This window comes from Clinocottus analis, unplaced genomic scaffold (genome assembly GCF_023055335.1).
Source record: "Clinocottus analis isolate CAN_PGR_092001 unplaced genomic scaffold, fCliAna1.0.p SCAF_7, whole genome shotgun sequence".
NCBI lineage: Eukaryota > Metazoa > Chordata > Actinopteri > Perciformes > Cottidae > Clinocottus > Clinocottus analis.
Genome location: NW_027176229.1, coordinates 5270661 through 5288674, shown reverse-complemented (window position 1 = coordinate 5288674; position 18014 = coordinate 5270661). Strand labels below are relative to the sequence as shown.

At 42.0% G+C, this 18014-nt stretch overlaps 1 protein-coding gene across 3 annotated transcripts in view; it reads right to left on the bottom strand.

Annotated features, from left to right (window-relative positions):
* Positions 1 to 18014, bottom strand: part of ksr2 (kinase suppressor of ras 2) — a 102163-nt gene that overhangs the window by 75143 nt on the left and 9006 nt on the right. For 2 of the 3 annotated variants that reach the window (XM_068604601.1, XM_068604600.1), the window contains exons 2-5: positions 14764 to 14904; positions 13041 to 13191; positions 2560 to 2595; positions 1245 to 1746 (exon numbers count right to left, since the gene is read on the bottom strand). In XM_068604601.1, coding sequence (XP_068460702.1) covers positions 1245 to 1746; positions 2560 to 2595; positions 13041 to 13191; positions 14764 to 14904 — 830 coding nt within the window. The remainder of the gene's footprint in view (positions 1 to 1244; positions 1747 to 2559; positions 2596 to 13040; positions 13192 to 14763; positions 14905 to 18014) is intronic. The other variant, XM_068604602.1, reaches the window with a different exon arrangement.

The window sequence follows — 18014 nt, the reverse complement described above, 5'->3', positions numbered from 1 at the left end:
CAGCCTGCGGTCTATCAGCGCTCAGGGACCGGTAATCAATTCTCTAATGCCGTTTGAGCCTCTTCACTGCAGCTATGATCCACTCCTCACTGTGCAGATGCAGATGTGCACGCCGGCGTGCATGGACATGTGTGGATGTGGCCAAGCACACACCAAATATAACCCAGATGGCCATCGTGAAAGCAGGGGACGACTCCCAAATATTAACTTACCAAGTGTAGCAGTGATGGGGCACTGTCATCTAATGGCATTATCAAAATGAGTGCAGCTCTCCTGAGGCGGACTCCAGTTCCTGATTACCTCGCAGTGGTGGACCCTGTTTGTGGCCAAATCTGATCAGCATAGCACCAGACACAGGCACGGCTGGTCAGGAACTCAGCCCGAGGCCCCTTATCGCGACCGACAGGCTGTTGCTTCTTTATGGGCAATGATGTCCTCCCATGCAGGAATTAATCTCATTGGGTTCTAGTGGAAGATTATGCTCGAAAACTACCGAGAGGGAAGGCGGGGCTCCAACTTCCTTTCTGTGCTCCTTGGATCAGATGGAATTACATCGGGAGACGTTGTCGCAATCGGAGAGAGCGAGGACGGGAGCTCTCGACGTTCGCTTCGGGCAGGCCATCTGCTGAAATTGACTGACCAACAGTAACTCTGAATATTGTCTCGAAGGAACTTTATAAACAAGATAATTTACAAGAAACAAATGGATGCAATAAAAAAAAACCCATGCTGCCTCAGTCTTTAAAGACAAGAATATTTGGCATCATTTCGTTGATGCTCCCGCATCGTCTTCCTTCCAAGCACAGAAACATTTTCTGAATCATTAGAACTTTTACTTTTCATACACCCGCTAACAATATTTACATATTTTAGTCAAATCACTTTTTACAAGATCAAAATCTGAGTGATCTATAACACAAAACTCATCAATGAAACCATGTGATCCTTTAGAAAATCATTATGTGAGGACTTTTAGTAGCGACGGACATAATATATATATATATATATATATATATATATATATATATATATATATATATATATATATATATATATATATATATATATAGTTTTTTGTTGCCCTCTCCTTCTGGCATTGAGAGACCTGTCAATCAATTTGAGAGCTTCAGATCCTGTGCTTTAACCTCTGGTGGTGATTTGACCTCAGTGTTTGCTTTTGTATCGGGGTTCGGGCTCTTAGGTGAACACCACTTGTGACAAGCTGTTTGCCGTTCAACACTTACTTTGGTGTCTGTGCGTCATCCAAGCGGTTCGCCAGCTGGAACTCGTGGGACTTGCTGCGGTGCAGCGCGGTGAAGCCCGGCAGCAGATGGATGAGCTTGCGGCTCGGCGGAGGTGGCGTGCCGGGGGCCTTCACTTTGTTCCTTCGCCTCATGGGGGGGGTGCCAGGCGGGGTCATGGTGTTGACCACCAGGGGAGTCCGAGGAGGCGTGTGGCCAAAATGTCTCTGGCGCGGCGACGGGGGCAGGGAGCGATGACCAAAGTCCAAGGGAGGGAAGAGCCCTGTGGCTGGGCTGTCGACGGTCAGTCGATCGGCATATAAAGGGGGAGCCAGGGCCTGGGGGCTGTGGCACATGTGCTGGTTGTACTTGGACTGGACTTTGGGGCTCTGGGAGAGCTGGTACCGGATCCACTGACTGGCCTCTGGCTGGCACACCGGAGTGTTTTCTTTGCCCGATTCAGAGGTGGGCCACTGGATGGACCAGTCCTGCTTCGCCTGGCTCCCTGTTGGAAGAGCACAGAGATGAAGAAGGATTTAAAGCACCTGGTTGGGATGAACTGGCACAAAATACACATTTACACCGATTACAAATTACAATACTCAAAGTCCTTGCTGATCTGTAATTTGGTTTCCAGCCATGCTTATAGTTTTTCTGTAAATTGCGCTGGACTGGAACTACTTTCCACGAAATAATTAGCCACTGAGAAAACTATTGAAAGCTTGTTCTTATGAATAGAAATGTTGCTGATGAATTGGTATCACCATTGGAGATACCTCAGGGGATGACGTGTCAAAATCTGGGAAAATAAAACCAAAACAGCATGTTGAGATACCACTTTGGTGAGTGGGAAAGTGTGTTATTATAATCTGGGGGAGCACTTTGTGCGTAATACGTTGTCTCCCGTCAAACTAAAGTGGTTCTTGTCATGCACTTGATAGTAAAAACACCCATTAGCTCTACTTCTTGATTGCAGCCGTAAGAGTAATCCTGGCAGCGGCGGGTATTCACGACCAGCAAATATGCTCAATTTGGGTAATGAAGATTAACTCTGCTGTTATCTGATGGGAACATACAGTGAGTGCATATGCTGATGTGGAGCCGATTAAGCATGAATGGATGGAGCAAGAGAACGAGAAAAAAAATGGGAGGACTGCACCAAAACAGAACAGGTCAAAGCTGCATGAGTCATAACACGAGCCGACTTGTACGGAAACTAAACTTTCTGTTGAATGAGACAGAGAGAGCAGCAGATGTAAAATAACTGAAGGTGAGCAGCCAAAATGAGTGCCTTTGAACTCAGATGACGATACTTTACCTCCGTTACTGTGCAATTTATCCTCCTCAAGTTGTTCTTCAGAAAGAGACAAAAAAACAACAACAATGTGTTTATTGATCTGGCAGCTGAAATAGTCTGCAGCATCCTCGTGTTTCCATCTGCAGTTATAGCCACGAGGCTGTTCAGCAAAACAAAACATAGCGTTGGTAGAATTGATCCCGGGTACATCTCAGCAGATGCAGCATCGTACACATGACTCTGGGCAACATTCACCTCGCAATCTTCAAAAACTGCTATTGACCGCCAACTCACATTTTTAATGCAAATTTCCGTCAACAACACTTCGCTTTTTTTTTGTTTTGTTTTATGTCATTATTTCCCCCCCCCCTCCCCATGACGATGTCTCCAAGGAACTATGAGCATCAAAAACACAGACTTCAAACACAATATCAACACCAGAAACATCAAATGAAGCACGGAAAATATCTCCCATAAAAGGTCCCGGTGGAGTTGCTAAACTTGATGGAAAAGAAAAAAAGCACAAAAAAAAAAAAGCCAGCGGCCTTTTCTATTCTGTAATGTTCTGAAGAAGAGGCCGCGAGAAACGACAAGTGGAAGAGACGGCGGAAAAGACACAGGGGACATGAAATACAGGGACCTTCAAGGGTCTCCTTTTTAAAAAAAAAAAACTCCCCAAAAAAAGAATATGCAAGTTTTCATTCACCAAAGGTTGTTTAACGCTGCTGAAACTTAGCCAAACATTTTTGTTTGAACAGACACGGTGGTGTTCTGCAGCTGCGAGGGAGAAACTCTTGTAAATACTGGATGTCGTTCTTTGACTGATTCTCAGAAAAGCTTCAAAGTAAAAGTTATGTCACGTGTTGTCTTCATGAATAGCTCGACGGGAGGACTTCCTTGGTTCTGAGGCAATTGCAACTTTCAGCATACAAGTAACAATTAGCAGTTGAGTCACAACTTAACCTCATCTGCTTGTTTTGTAAACTAAAATGTTCCGAACGTCAATCTTAAAATTTGCTTTCATGCGACGCTAATGGGAAACAGAAGCTAAAGAAAACACTGTGTAGAAACCTGATGTTACTTTATGTAATCCATGATGTGTACGTTTCTGGATTAAGAATGGGTCACATGACCGCATATGCAGTCAGGCGACAGGGATTATTCATAGTGACAACCTCAGAGAATTGCATTCTGGGAACTGTAGGCTCTTTGCCAGGAGAAATAATGCAGAGAATAAAAAAGGTTGCAGCATTTTTTATCTCTTTTTAACCATCCATCGTGAGTCCAACAATGTTTAAGAAGTACAACGTAGGGCTCTCAGCCGATATTCTTAATTGGTTTATATGTGAATATGAAAAGAAACTCAAGGTATTTGAATAACTCAACATTCGATTGCGGGAAAAAAAAAAGCAAAGCAGCAGTATAGCTGCTTTCTGCCTGGTGCATTATTGGCAAGAGTCCCTTTCAATAACTGTGAATTAAATATATTAATAATGATTTGATGGCAGAGAAAACTCCAGCCAGCTTTCGCTTATTTAAATTTTCGTGGTGACGTGAGGGGGCATCGGAGACGTAACTTCTCATTTCAACTCAGTCCGTTTTGGCCAAGAATCAGCGTCTCCTCCCACTTTGTGGATCTCTAGGTTTTTAAACATGATGACACATCATGAGAAATGGTAAACCAGAGAGCTTACGTTTGAAGTAATGTGGCCGGATTCTTATATTATTCCTTTGACTAATGCTCCAGAAATACAGATCACATTCACAAGACTTATTCTCTGGCCCTTGTTGGCCACGCCGATGGGTATCAGTCAGGAGGGTCTCTCAAGTGAAGCTGTCGCTGCCGCCCGAGGACCCGGCTCACACTTGTGCCTTGACCCACATGAAGAGGCCGCCATCTCAACCCGGAGAGAAAGGAAAAAAAAACCTTGAGAAAGACATCATGATGCGGAAGAGACGAGTGGGTCCACAACATCGTCCACCGATGTAAGGAGAGACGAAGCGGCTGCTAATTCAAGCCTCCTTCATCAGCAGGAGTAAAACTCGGAAGCGTCACCGTGTGACTCGATGAACGACTGAAACTAATCAACGGCCATTGAAGGGTTCAAACCCCCAAGATTCAAAATACAGTTGAGAGGAAAGCTGATTGCTTTAAGTCTAGAGCAACTTAACACCTGACGCATAAGGAGCCAATTTGTACTGTCCATTTCAGAATTAGCAACTCGCGAAATCCAGCGAGATAGTTTTTGAAAATGTCGACCAATAACCTTTGATTTCAATGACGAGCTTCCCTTTGGCAATTATATTCCTGCGTGCCACACTTTTAGAAACATGGCTTTGACAGCGCGCATCAGGCCAAGTTAAATGTCTCTGCGAGAGAAGTAATGAACTTGCATCACATTTACGAAACTGTTGCTTCGAGTAATGAATCAATTCATCAAGCGCACGAGTATCTTAGCAACTGCTCCGGTGAAATAGTAACGAGACTTGACTTGTGACGTCCTCGTTTCACGTGATCTCGAGCTCTCCTGGAGTTCATTCGTGTGGCTTGTGCTTGTTAGAAAGTTTCAGAAGTTACTTTTCCGTGCAGGGATTTTTAAATTCCTTGCTTTTTGAACGTGACTTTCAGACGTCGTTCCAACAGAAACAACTGCTGACATCAGCGCTTTATTTCTTTCAGTGGAAACACTGCTGCTGAATTGACATTACATTACTTTCCTTATTCTTCATCCCTATATTATACGAAGCATGAAGTAATATTCAACTAATATTACAACTAATTGAAATGCAAACTTTACAAAAATGATGACGCTTTGAGCGAGTCACCACCGGACGTCTGTGTGTAAATGTGATGGATGGCCGACCCGCTAGTTTTGATCGACAACCTCTTTAAGTATTGTCATGGGTGGAACTCTCACTACAACACTGCTAGTAGCGAAATGCTGTAACTTCAGATGTCATTTTGGAGAGATCATAATCAATCCCCCGTTCTCCCAACTGTCAAACCAAACAATGCCCCTGACACAAAGATTACAACCTCTTTAGGCCCAGACAATTTCATGGTGAACACTAAATACTGAATACCTCCGAAGCCCCAAGCTCTATTTGAATCATTTCAAAAGCTATAATATACAGAAAACCTGTGTGAATACACACACACACACACACACATAAATTGTGTAAATTTAATGGGCATATATAACATAGCTCTATATGTTAGGAGTATATGTGCAAAGTTTGGCTTTGATTAAGTGAAGTTAAGTATTTTTTATGATTATTTTAGTTCAGGATTTTCAAGCGATCGCGTCAACTCGGCCAACCGTGAAAGTTCCCACTCCCTCCCTGGTCCCTGAATGGGCCTCGCTTCCCTCTAGCCACGTGCTCCAGACTGAGAGGAAGCTAGGGAGTCCAAACCAGGCAAGGTTAATCTTATTTCAGCCAGAAGTGAGTCTTTTTTGTTGTTGTTGCTGGACATAAATGGCAATATTGTGCGTATCTTGTCGAAAGTTGGTTACTCAGCAAATGTACCGTTACTGGTGGAGTCAGTAGGCTCGAAGGATTCTCAAACTGTCTCGCTATCAACATGAAAAGTCACAAGTCACCGGAGCCCCATTTTTGGGGGCTCCGGGGTTCAGAAGTGAAACGGCACAAAGGCAACATCATTAACGGGACAATCTTTAAACAAGCGGGGGGGGGGGGCTTTGAAAAAAAGGCAGATAACGACCTCGTGATTGGACTAATTACCCCGAGATGCGTTGCCTCTGTGGACTAAATGGCAGTGAAATGCCACCAGGACACGAGCTGGTTCCTCTGACTGCCAGTGTCAGCAGGATTCGTCTGCGTTCAATAGCTGCAGTGTCGCTTTCTAATCTTGACTCTTTTAAGTTGAGGGTTTATGGACGTTCTTGCAGCGTAATCAGTGGGACTCAACGTCAGCCCTCGCTAATTAGTTAGCAGCCAAGAAGGACCCCACCGGGGTCTTCAGGAAGATGGGTGTTGGGGGTTCGGTCAATGCTTCTCCTGGTCGTTTTTCCTTCCCCGTTGCATCTGCTCTTTTCTTCTCGACATGACAACGTTTCTTTTTCACCTCCTGTTGTCATTGCCTCTTTATCACCCTAATTTTCTCTCATGTTATTCCGCGTCTTTCTTCCCCCACATGCCTCCTTCCCTTCCCGCTACCCCCGATCCTCTCTCTCTCTCTCTCTCTCTCTCTCTCTCTCATATTCTGTGCCTCCCTCTCCTCTGCCTTCCTTCATCTCCCTTTTCTTGACGATGGCATTTGAAGCCAATTAGGTGTCTGTACGCATGTAAAGCTGTCAGAAGGGCACGGGGACGTTCCTTTTTGCTATCAAAGATTACTAATGCCGAGGCACTGAGGAGGCCTGTCGTGCTAAGTAAAGATCAACAGTATTAGCATGATCAAGCCTGAACTCATATTCAAGAAACGGTCCATATGAGAGAGTGTGTGTGTGTGTGTGTGTGTGTGTGTGTGTGTGTGTGTGTGCGTGAGGACTTGTCTCGAGGGGCGGGCTGGATAATGTGTGTATATTGCGGCACAAAGGACCGACCGGCTGCCTCTGAATCGTATGACTCATCCTCATCGCAACTCGTGGACCACAATCCCAAGAGCCTGTCGTGAAAAATTCTATTAACTTGCATTAGTTTCCTTCCTCCGACCATTACGCCACCGAGCAACATACATTCACTTATCGTGTTCTCTTTTGCTCCGGCTATGGGATGTATATAACTGCCAAGACTGTAAAGTATATGAATGTCCATGTCTGCCAATTTTAACATAATTCCTGATGACTCACAAACTGGATCAACATATTTTCTTTGGGAAAGAAAAAAAAAAACATGTGGCATAAATCTGTAAATCCTCTTCTGTGTTCTTCATATTCATGATGGTTGAGCATATTACTCTTTAAAAAGACTCAAGATGTAAGAACATCCTCTGCTTTTCACTGAGCAGTATATGAGCACTGAACGCTCTCATGTGGCTGTGCTCCACTTACAAACACATACATGTCTTCTAGTATAAATATATATATATATATAACTAGAAATACATGCACACACACACAGCAATGGCATATCTCCCTCTGAGAGCTCCATCTGGGTAAGAATATGAAGAACGCTGCTGCACAGCCTGTCTTTCTCTCGGCTGAAAGTGCCTCTCACCGCTCCGGGTGGCGGTGGTGTGGCACATATATACATTCGCACATATTGAGCCAGCCCCCTGTTTAGAGAGCCCTTTAGTGGCTCTTTGTGGCCAGACCCCCGCCCGCCTTTGGAGAGCCAGAGAGGGAGAGCGGAGGCGAGGGAGGGTAGTACGACTGAGGCAATGAGCGACGGAGACCGAGGCTGAGAAGAGAACGATGAACAATAAGCAGAAGGACAGGGGAGAGGGACGAAATGAAACAGACGGAGAGGAACATGCTTCTATTTAAAGGTGTTTTGGGGTTCAGATGTGACTCCACTTTATTATCTTCAACCCGCCCCTTTGACCCTTCTTGATTACAAAAGATAGATTCAACATATCATAAGTATGGATAATCGACAAATCCAAGAAGTCATGTGAGCATTTTGGCAAGGGATCATTCAAACAAGCGACAGTCCTACAGTGAAGTGACCGGTTTTTGGTTCTCCGACTTGCTCAACTAACAGGGAGCCCCAGACACACCCAGAAACACCCAGAAACACCCAGAAACACCCAGGGGAGGCCGGAGTCTTCAAGTCACCAGGAGCCTGCGCTTTAACACCTTAGGATCTTTGTTGTTACCCCTGAAAGACAGCAACTCCCCTGTGAGGAGAACTGGAGTATGACATGTCGCGCTGTCAGAAACACTTTACAGGTCAACGGTAAGGACCACGGACAGCGCCTGAACGAACACAGGCAACAGACGAGCTGTCCGGGAACCGAAAACTAACATCAAAACCAGTCGGAGAGGCCAGAGACGGCCCGAGAAGGCCACTGACGTCGGATACATTTTTTAACAGAGAAAGTGGTTACCCTGTCCCACGCTTAGGTCATGTGATAACAATTGAGCTATCTCCCATCCAGTGAAGATGCGGTTGAAAGCTCCGGAAAAAAACCGGACAAAGTTCTAGACAGTAATGGCAAAAAAAAAAAGAGCTGTTCTCCAGAGGCGCCTGAGGCCTGACTGGTCTGAACCCAGCTGGACCGAGGCATGACGGACTCTGCCAGAGGACGCCTGCCTGTCTGTCTCTCCTGGTGCACAACCGCCTCCGCCCCCGAGCAAGCAGAGGAGACCGCTAGGAAGGAACTAAGAGAAGCACGCAGGTGGCGAGCAACTCCAGCAAAGGAGCAGCAGAGAGGTGTGAATATTTCAAGAGGCCAGCTGAGTACCTGCAGACTCACAAAGAGCCTGTTGTTTTACGGCTGAGCTTTCAAAGACTGTTTGTCTGCACGCCTGAATCCTTATTCAACACATTCGAAAAGATATTTGGAAGAGAAAAAAAATGCTTTGAAGAACAGCCAAGTTGAACCTCCTCTAATAAAACACTTAAAATAAATACAGTTTTGTTAAGGGCACGTTGGAGGAAAACTACTCATCAAGTTAATTTGGTTAATTATTCAGCAGAGCTTTCCGTCTGAAAGGACATCTGTTACAGAACAGAGTGTGTGTGTGTGTGTGTGTGTGTGTGTGTGTGTGTGTGTGTGTGTGTGTGTGTGTGTGGGAGAAACAGATACGTTATCAAACGGGTTTACAAAAGGTTGTTTCTAAACCTAACAGCCCGGTTTTGGTGATGTTCTACTGCCCCTTTCTGGTTCATTTGTATCACTGCAAAAGCTCAGGCTGAAAACAAAGTGCGGCCTGGAGCGCCACCTGGTGTACAACCACGAAAAGAAAAGAAAAGCACTGTGTGGCGTCGCAGCTAGTGCTCGAGCAAGTCCACACTGTCTCGTAAAAGACAGAAAATACACAAAGAACACCAGGTGACCATCTTTGAATGAATTATTAAGAACATCATGTTGAAAAACAGAGATGTGACAAAAGAATTTAAGAAATGTAAAACATGTTAACACACACATGGCATCAAATGACACCTCGCCCAACAAGGCAATTTAAGCCCCTCCAAAAACACTTGCTAAAGAAATACCACCATCATCTTGTTCACATATTTATTCAGGAGGGAGACTGAGTCGCCCACTAACCACAGGGGTTAGTGGTTCGATGCCCAGCTCCTACTCCCTGAAGCTCTGTAGACATGTAGTCATTACATTTACTTTGCCCTTTACAAGATGCTCGCTTGTGGACGACACTAACCATCGTACAAACCTCATATAAATATCATGTAAACCTTTGCATCTACATAAACGGTCACTGAAATTCAATTTTTTTTCCATTGGAGCTCAACATGTGCACATTAACATGCAGTTATTCCCTAGATGAGAAAAGTATATTTACAGCAGGAATAAAAGACTTGTTCATCATGACTTCTGCAACCGTAACGTGTTCCTCTTTTGCACTACAAACATGTGACTCGAATGGTTTTCTCAGAGTTAATTACAGCAGGTCGCATGCATCCCTGCAGGATGATGGAATAAATAGGTACGTTAAAGGCTCTTAAAGGGCCAGCGCAACTACAGATGTTTCCACTGAGCCTGGCTGTGAGTTGACCTCTGCTCAGGTGGCTGGTGGGTGGATTGATGTGGTATGAGATTCATAAGCAGAAGCTCCAACTGGTTGAAAATACATTATAATAAAAAACAGTTGTTAAGGAGAGGCTGTGAAGTTACAAATTATGTGAAAAGTCGGTTGCCCCGGGAACTCCATGCACAAATTAGGAAAACACATGCATGTATACACAAATAAATCAAATAAAAAAACATCTTCACCAATTAGAAAACACACAAAGACATCAGTTTGACACACATGTGCAGGATTTAATAAACCGCTCCATGAAACCAGAGGACACTAAAGAGTGGTGCACACCGCCGGGACATGCAACACTTGCTGTTGCCCTTTGTGGATTATGAAGTTATTGAAGACTGCTATCCATCTGTGATATTGAAATAGACCTTAAATAAAACATACTTATTGAAACACTGTGATCACATGATTCAGATACTATTGCAGATAATCGATGCACGGTTAAACCTTGTGTCAGCCTTTTGTTTATTATCAGGCTATAATATCTCAATCATGTGAACACATTGACTGACAGTCCACTTCAAGAAATTCAAAATCCCAGTGTGTCCCAGTCATGTGCATCACTTTTCAGTGTCCTCTTCCACTGTGCTGAGAGCGTCGTGTGTGTGTGTGTGTGTGTGTGTGTGTGTGTGTGTGTGTGTGTGTGTGTGTGTAGTCAATGTGATGAAGATGTTTCTTCACTCGCTGGAGTTGTGTTTATTTGCATGCTCTTAGTTTGCCGTATGTTGAACCCTCTGGGCCACCGTACAAAAGATTAAAAGAACTCCATCAGACTACTTTTTGCTTCATATTCAACAGTTTGACTCATTCAAGAGAGAAGCTGTTAAAGTGAGTTTGTGCTTGACGTGAGTCCTGATTACTCCACACGGTCACATGACTGTGACACAGGAATTGGACGTCGCGCCCCACTCGTCTCTTTGAATTGCTGTAATAATGGTTCATAATGACATAATAGTCGGGACTCAAGCTGTTGCGTCTTATTTCTGATAGAAACATGAACCATCTGGCACACAAGTGATTCAGTTTAATTTACAGATTGTTGAGAATAAAAGAGCACGGCTGAACCGCTGCGGCTGAACATATGAAGACAACAGTGCCACCTACAGATACTCCGGCGGCACTGGGTGTCCTGCGTATTTCATCTCGTACTGGTACGACGAGACTGTCTTTCACCTGTCAATCAAACACTTGGAAGTGGTTTTTAATTGAATAATTTCTAAGTGAAATATCTGTATGAATATAACATGAAACTACAGCTGATTTACATGTTTGTCTTGTTTTTATTGTCCATAAACTAAGAGATCAGGACTTTACTAAATGTATATGACTATACGTCACAGATCACTAATAAACGGTGTTTCTTTGTTTCATGAAATAATAAACTGCGACCATTACATGTAACATAGTTAATTATGTAGATGTATGAATAATATTCTTCAAAAAGCTTTCCTTTAATATCTGCATAATAACACAAACACAATCTGAACTCTGTATTACTTGTTTAAACAGAGGTAATAAATGCCACATTTGTGATATGAAAGTATATATTATATATTATTTAAACACTTAATGTTCCTATCATGCTAAAATTAATGCACGCTGTATATTGTTGTTCAACCTGGTGTCACTGTGCTAAACTACACTCTTGATAACTAATACACACATAATAAAACTCAGCTGTTTTACTCTCCCGTTCTATTTCTAATCTTGTCATCTCAATATCAAAAACAATTCTCCTTTTCTGAATTCATTAAGAAATAATGTAATGCGTCTTTCCCCTCTCATGCTCTCCTTGAGAGCAGGATAATGAGGTAATTGTTTGTCGTTGCTAAATATAGCAGAATGTACTGTAAACAAGCATCCTTCTGCTGTTTTGTGTGCGCCACAACAGTGTCTTTTTGTGTGTTTTGGCTCGTCGACTACACATCGTAAATATGTTTAAATCCCTGCGAGCCAGATTCTGAACCATACTGTGTTTTCAGATCGGTTTCCTGCTTTCTGGGCAACCATTTAGTATTTTAGTTTGTATTAACAATCATATATCCAGATATTTGACATAAGTAATACATCATAGTTGTGCTCATTTCTTTCTCAAAGAAATATTGTCGAGTGAGAAAGAATTCATAAGCGATGTTGACAAACAATAAGCGGACACACCTGTTTGTACGAATTTAGTTTAGACATTTTTTTAATCTGTTGCTGTCAATTGCAAACTGGTAACTTCAGTTGGAGTCCAGCTGGAGATCTTCGTTGCATGTTCAATCATTTCCTGTCAACTCTCGTCCCACAAGAGCATAAAATTCCCCCAATAAATAAATACTTTACTTAAAATAAGTCCTTCAATGGAACAGAGATCGTTTTCCACAACAGTCCTTGCTTCACATTGTCTTCTCTATGTTTTATAAAATCGTTTTATGAAAATAAAATGCCAGCATCGACCATGAAGTGTCAAAGCTGAATTTAAATACAGTGAATATGATTTATATTTTAGGGGGGAACAACCAGAAGTGCACCAATAGTTTAGTTTGTCCTTCTTACACATTACAGTACTGCTAAAGATCACTACATTATAGTCCCTCACATAACAAGACACTGCCAGAGACAAACACTGAAAAAATCATCTTATAATTAATTTCTGTTAGCTTGCACATTATAATATCAATCAGCTAGATAGATGTTTTTTTATATAAAAAAACTACATTTTAAATTAAAAAGGAAGGTGCTTTTACAAGGACACTTGTGTTTTCACTGTTTTCACGTTTAAAGGCAGGTGTTTCTACGGATGTGTGAGCTCATCTCGGGGTGTTTTGGGCGGGCGCTTACCGAGCTGGTGGGCCTTTCTGAGGCAGGAGAGGGAGGCGTTGAGTCGGGCGCACTCCTCTTCGTTGGCGCCAAACTTCTGCAGCAGCTCACACACCTGCTCCTCGCTCTTCTCCAGCAGCCCCTCCAGGGTCACCTCGCCCGGGCTCATCTCCTGCAAAACATACGGCATAGATACACACACACACACACATTGTTAGAATCTCATATTAACACAAGGAACATTTGGTTTACAGTGAAAGGTGCAGAAGTTGTGGAGAAGATTGTAGTATTTTGGGGTTTTATCGTCAGTTAAAAGTGTAAAGAGGTCAAGGACTGTAAAGAAAACGTTTGGTTGTCTGTTTCACTTTTTAAAGCATGAATTTGGGTTAATCTATTGCCATAAATGAAATATACGTAAACCTGTATTTTAAAATCAAACAAGCTGCAAACACCAAGGCTGACTGTAATGACCAAGGAGAGCTGTCAAATGAGTAAAAAGGCATGTGAATGTGAGCGCTAACAGCTCATTAAAGAAGCAAATCATCTTCAAATTGTCGCCAAAAGACACAGTGAAACATGTGATCATAACCTTTGAGAACACACACCTCTGTGGAAAAACTTGACAATTGTATTTCGAGAGAGAAGTTAAAAAGATGTTCTTGAAGCCAGCATCTCGCGGCCATTAGGGGAACTGCAGCATAAAACTCTTGTACAGATGGACTTTCTGTGACTCATTGTGTCGTTTGGGTCGGTTTTGATCCAGTTATAAACATAAGATTGACCTTGCAAATCTACATGTTGTGTTATGACTTGTTCTGCTTTTCATGTGTTTGTAATAAAGAAAAAAAAAAAAAAGAAAAAAAAAAAAATACTTTTCAGCCTTTTTCTTGAAGTAAATATACATTGACCCGTGACACAGATGTTACTATAGTTCATAATATTAACATGAAAAAATAAATAAAACAAATGTATTTAAGAGATCTGTTCTAATACCGCTCAGTAATATTCAGGTAACACAACAACATTTTATTTATTTATATGATTTTCTTGAGGTTCATTTTAACATTTTTTTAATTATAATCGAGTAGTATCCTGACAAAGAAAAGGCCCAGAGGCCCACAACAAAAATATTAAAACATACAACAATATGTTCATGGATAAGGAAGCCTAACAAGGTGACTAAGAGATGAGAAACACATTGGAGGATGGATACTTGTTTTTAGTGTATATTACAGCTGATTTAAGAAAATGGGTCAAAACCGACCCGTTAACACAAAGAGATGCTAACAGGAAGCTAACACAAGAGATGCCAACAGGAAGCTAACACAAGAGATGCTAACAGAGAGCTAACACAAGAGATGCCAACAGGAAGCTAAAATAAGAGATGCTGACAGAAAGCGAACACAAGAGATGCTAACAGAGAGCTAACACAAGAGATGCTAACAGGAAGCTAAAATAAGAGATGCTGAAAGAAAGCGAACACAAGAGATGCTAACAGAGAGCTAACACAAGAGATGCCAACAGGAAGCTAAAATAAGAGATGTTGACAGAAAGCGAACATAAGAGATGCTAACAGAGAGCTAACACAAGAGATGCTAACAGGAAGCTAAAATAAGAGATGCTGACAGAAAGCGAACACAAGAGATGCTAACAGAGAGCTAACACAAGAGATGCTAACAGGGGAAGCTAACACAAGAGGAAGGTGAAGTTACACAACTGTGTCTTGTAGAACGGGACATTTTACCTGTGTGACCTCCTTCCTCAAGTTGACGATGCGGAACCAGTGTCCGAGGCGAGGGAAGTCCTCCAGCTCGACGCTGCGCTCCTCTAAGGCCACTTTGCACTTACAGGACAGCTGGCGGCTGAAGTACTTCACCAACTTCCCCTGAGAACAAGAGGGATAAACACAGCGGTGCATTACACTGTATTTAATGCTGTTCTCTCCCCTTTCCACATGAAACAATGAATGATTTCTGTTAGTTTGTCCAAAGTACAACTTGAATGTACTGCATGTACTGGGTGATAACACTAACAAAGAACATCTGATGCAAACCAGGGAAAGAAAACACCTTTAATTAGCAGAAATAGATATTGTTTTTATTAAAAAAAAAAGCATTGACTGGGCCTGTCCTGAAGAACCGACCTGTTTCAATCAAAAACAAGACAATGAATAGAAAGTAGAAGTCCACGTAAGATTGGTATTAAACTAAATTGCCTCATGTCAGTAGATTACTGTTCGAGCTAAATCACATTTGTTCACTATCAATCTCAATAACTACAACTTTTGACATTTTTTCAAAACCATTTTGCTAACTTTTACTTTTCTTTTTTTTTTTTTTTGCAGGAACTGTTAAAAAGTCCAGAATCTTGAAATATGACATTAAAGGAAAGCTATCTGCCACCTGAAGATGTACAGTGCTGCCTCGAGTAACAGTCTCAGTCAGAAATGCACAGTGTTCACTGCCAAGTCACTGAAATCTATGCTGAATAACCCGTACAACACTATCTGTTACACCATCTGTCCTAAATCAGTACCAGTACCAAGATTACGCAACATCTGTAGTAGCGCTCAGTGGCTGAAAGCCCGACGCAAAATACATTTCAAACAATAAAACACAGAGGTTGTTTTACACCGCTTGATTCTGTCCATGCCTTTATTTATCAGAAGAAACCAAGTTGTTGAAACATGAGCTTTACAAACAACGAGGTGGTGACGCGTGTCTTCGCAGTAGAATTTTCTCAACCTTTGTTTTAAGTAAGAGATTATAAACTCACTTTGACCTCGTTTGCTTTGTCGTATTGTTTAATCTGTTTGCATTGTGCATTATTTTTTCTGCAACTCTCCACACTGTCATTGTGGTGTGGTTGCCCTCGGAAAAGAGGTTTAACTTTAAATGGGACTTGAATGCTTAAAGAAAGTTTAGCAGTTTAAAAGTCGAGAGACCACAGACAGACCTTTTGATGCCCTGAGGCCAGAAGTTCACATTCTAGCAAAAACACTCAATCCCATCATCTCTAGCAGCAATAATCTGTGGCTCACTTGCTCTGACCTGACCTCTGACCTTTTTATTATTTATGCAACCATAATAAATCTCATACACGCTTCCAAACCCAAGTTGTCACAGGGTTAGCACTGGGTCCCTGACAAACTGCACTGTTATGGATTTAAGGAAATTATTCACACTTTCTGATACATTTTGTAATTCCAAAAAGGTTTTGTTAGCCCCCTTCAATGCACACAGTCGATTAACCCGATTCTCACTGCGCTCCGTCCTGCAGGACATTATCAGTGAAACCGTTTCCATATCGACACCTTTAAGTTGCTCGACCGGTAAATGACGCCGTCTTGTAAACATTCGAGTCGCGTGTCATTTGCTGAAAAGGTCAGAGATGTGTCCCTTTACACAGATAACAACATGGCGAGCAGCTGTGGCGAGGGAGAGATTACAAAACACTAAAGCTGACCCATATGCGTCAAAGCGTTGCCTTGGTAATCGACATGAAAATCAGTATTCAACGGGTTTTTTTGTTTGTATATGCATCGCCCAAATAATCACAATTAGCGCCGTGTGTAGCGTGTGTGTGTGTGTGTGTGTGTGTGTGTGTGTGTTGCTTCAGCGCTGTCCTGTGTACAGAAACGCAGCGGAGGAGATCAATGGACTGACCGGCTACATTATATTAATTTATTATATGGGTTCATAGGCCTTAATGTGAGCAAATGTGTTATTATGGCCGCTCAATAAAAACATTTTGAGGTGGTTATTGCACATTTTGTGGCCGTTTTTTTTTCAATAAAAAGAAAAAATCCATTATATCAGATTTTTGTCTTCGTCTCTTGTTACACGGTTAACGGCAAAGTAAAATAAAAACTGATATTTGTTCCTTTTACTGACTGAAAGTGAAGGGTGAGAGGTGACCGATGCTTTAAAGAGATGGAGGCTCTCTCTCCATCTCTCTCTCTCTCCATCTCTCTCTCTCTCTCTCTGTATTCTGGACACAGAGACTTGCGTTGAACAAAGCAAACGCCACGAAACCACACGACCTCAGTTCAACGTCCGACCGTGGGACCTTTGTTGCGTGACACACCTCTCTCACAGTCAGCCACGACACGCTCTTCATCTGTCCAATGAAGGTCTGAATAAAAAGTCAAGGTTTTGTGAATATTGCCACATGGACTGAAGCGCTTCAGAGGGACAACGCAGAACATACAAAACTATCCTAGTATCCTTCAGTATACTTATTTAAAATACATTTACTTCATGGAAACAATGCAGCTTAAAATTCAGGACAACCAAAAAGGCTTTATGTTTTCATTCTGGACCTTTTTCTCAATCACACCGATCGCTTCTAACAAACACCTCGTGAATTACATCATTACAGAGATAACGTAGCCAGAGGTGGGAATTACTTTGCAGTGTTTACCTTATTTATGATTTAGACAACTTTATACTTCTACTCTACACTCCATTTCCGGGGAAACACTTTTCTCTGCGATATATTGTTTTGCCAGTTTTTAAATTACTTTGTTATCATTCAGCATTTAGCTCCATCATGGCCATCCGCAATAGTAAAATGTTACTTGCACATTTATGTATTCGTAATAATAATAATGTGATAATATGACTCCCACATCAGCCTTTTTTTTATTATGAATACTTCATTTTTGACAATGTGATTGATTTATACTTTTACTTCAGTAGATTTCAAAAACAATACTTTACTTATAATAGACTATTCTTACACTGTACTACTTTTACCTAAAACCAATCTGAATATTTTTCCTACATCACTGCTTATATCTCGCTTACTTGCAGTTTTATTCAAAACATCTAACACTCTCAATGTGTAAGTATTTTTCCTTTGGGACCCGGTAACGTATGCTAATGATGAAACGATTGACGAATGAGATAGCTGCAAAATGACATCAGCTATATTCTTACAAATTTGATAGTCATCTTTTCAGTGACATTGCAACATGAAGAATTGTTCTGTTGA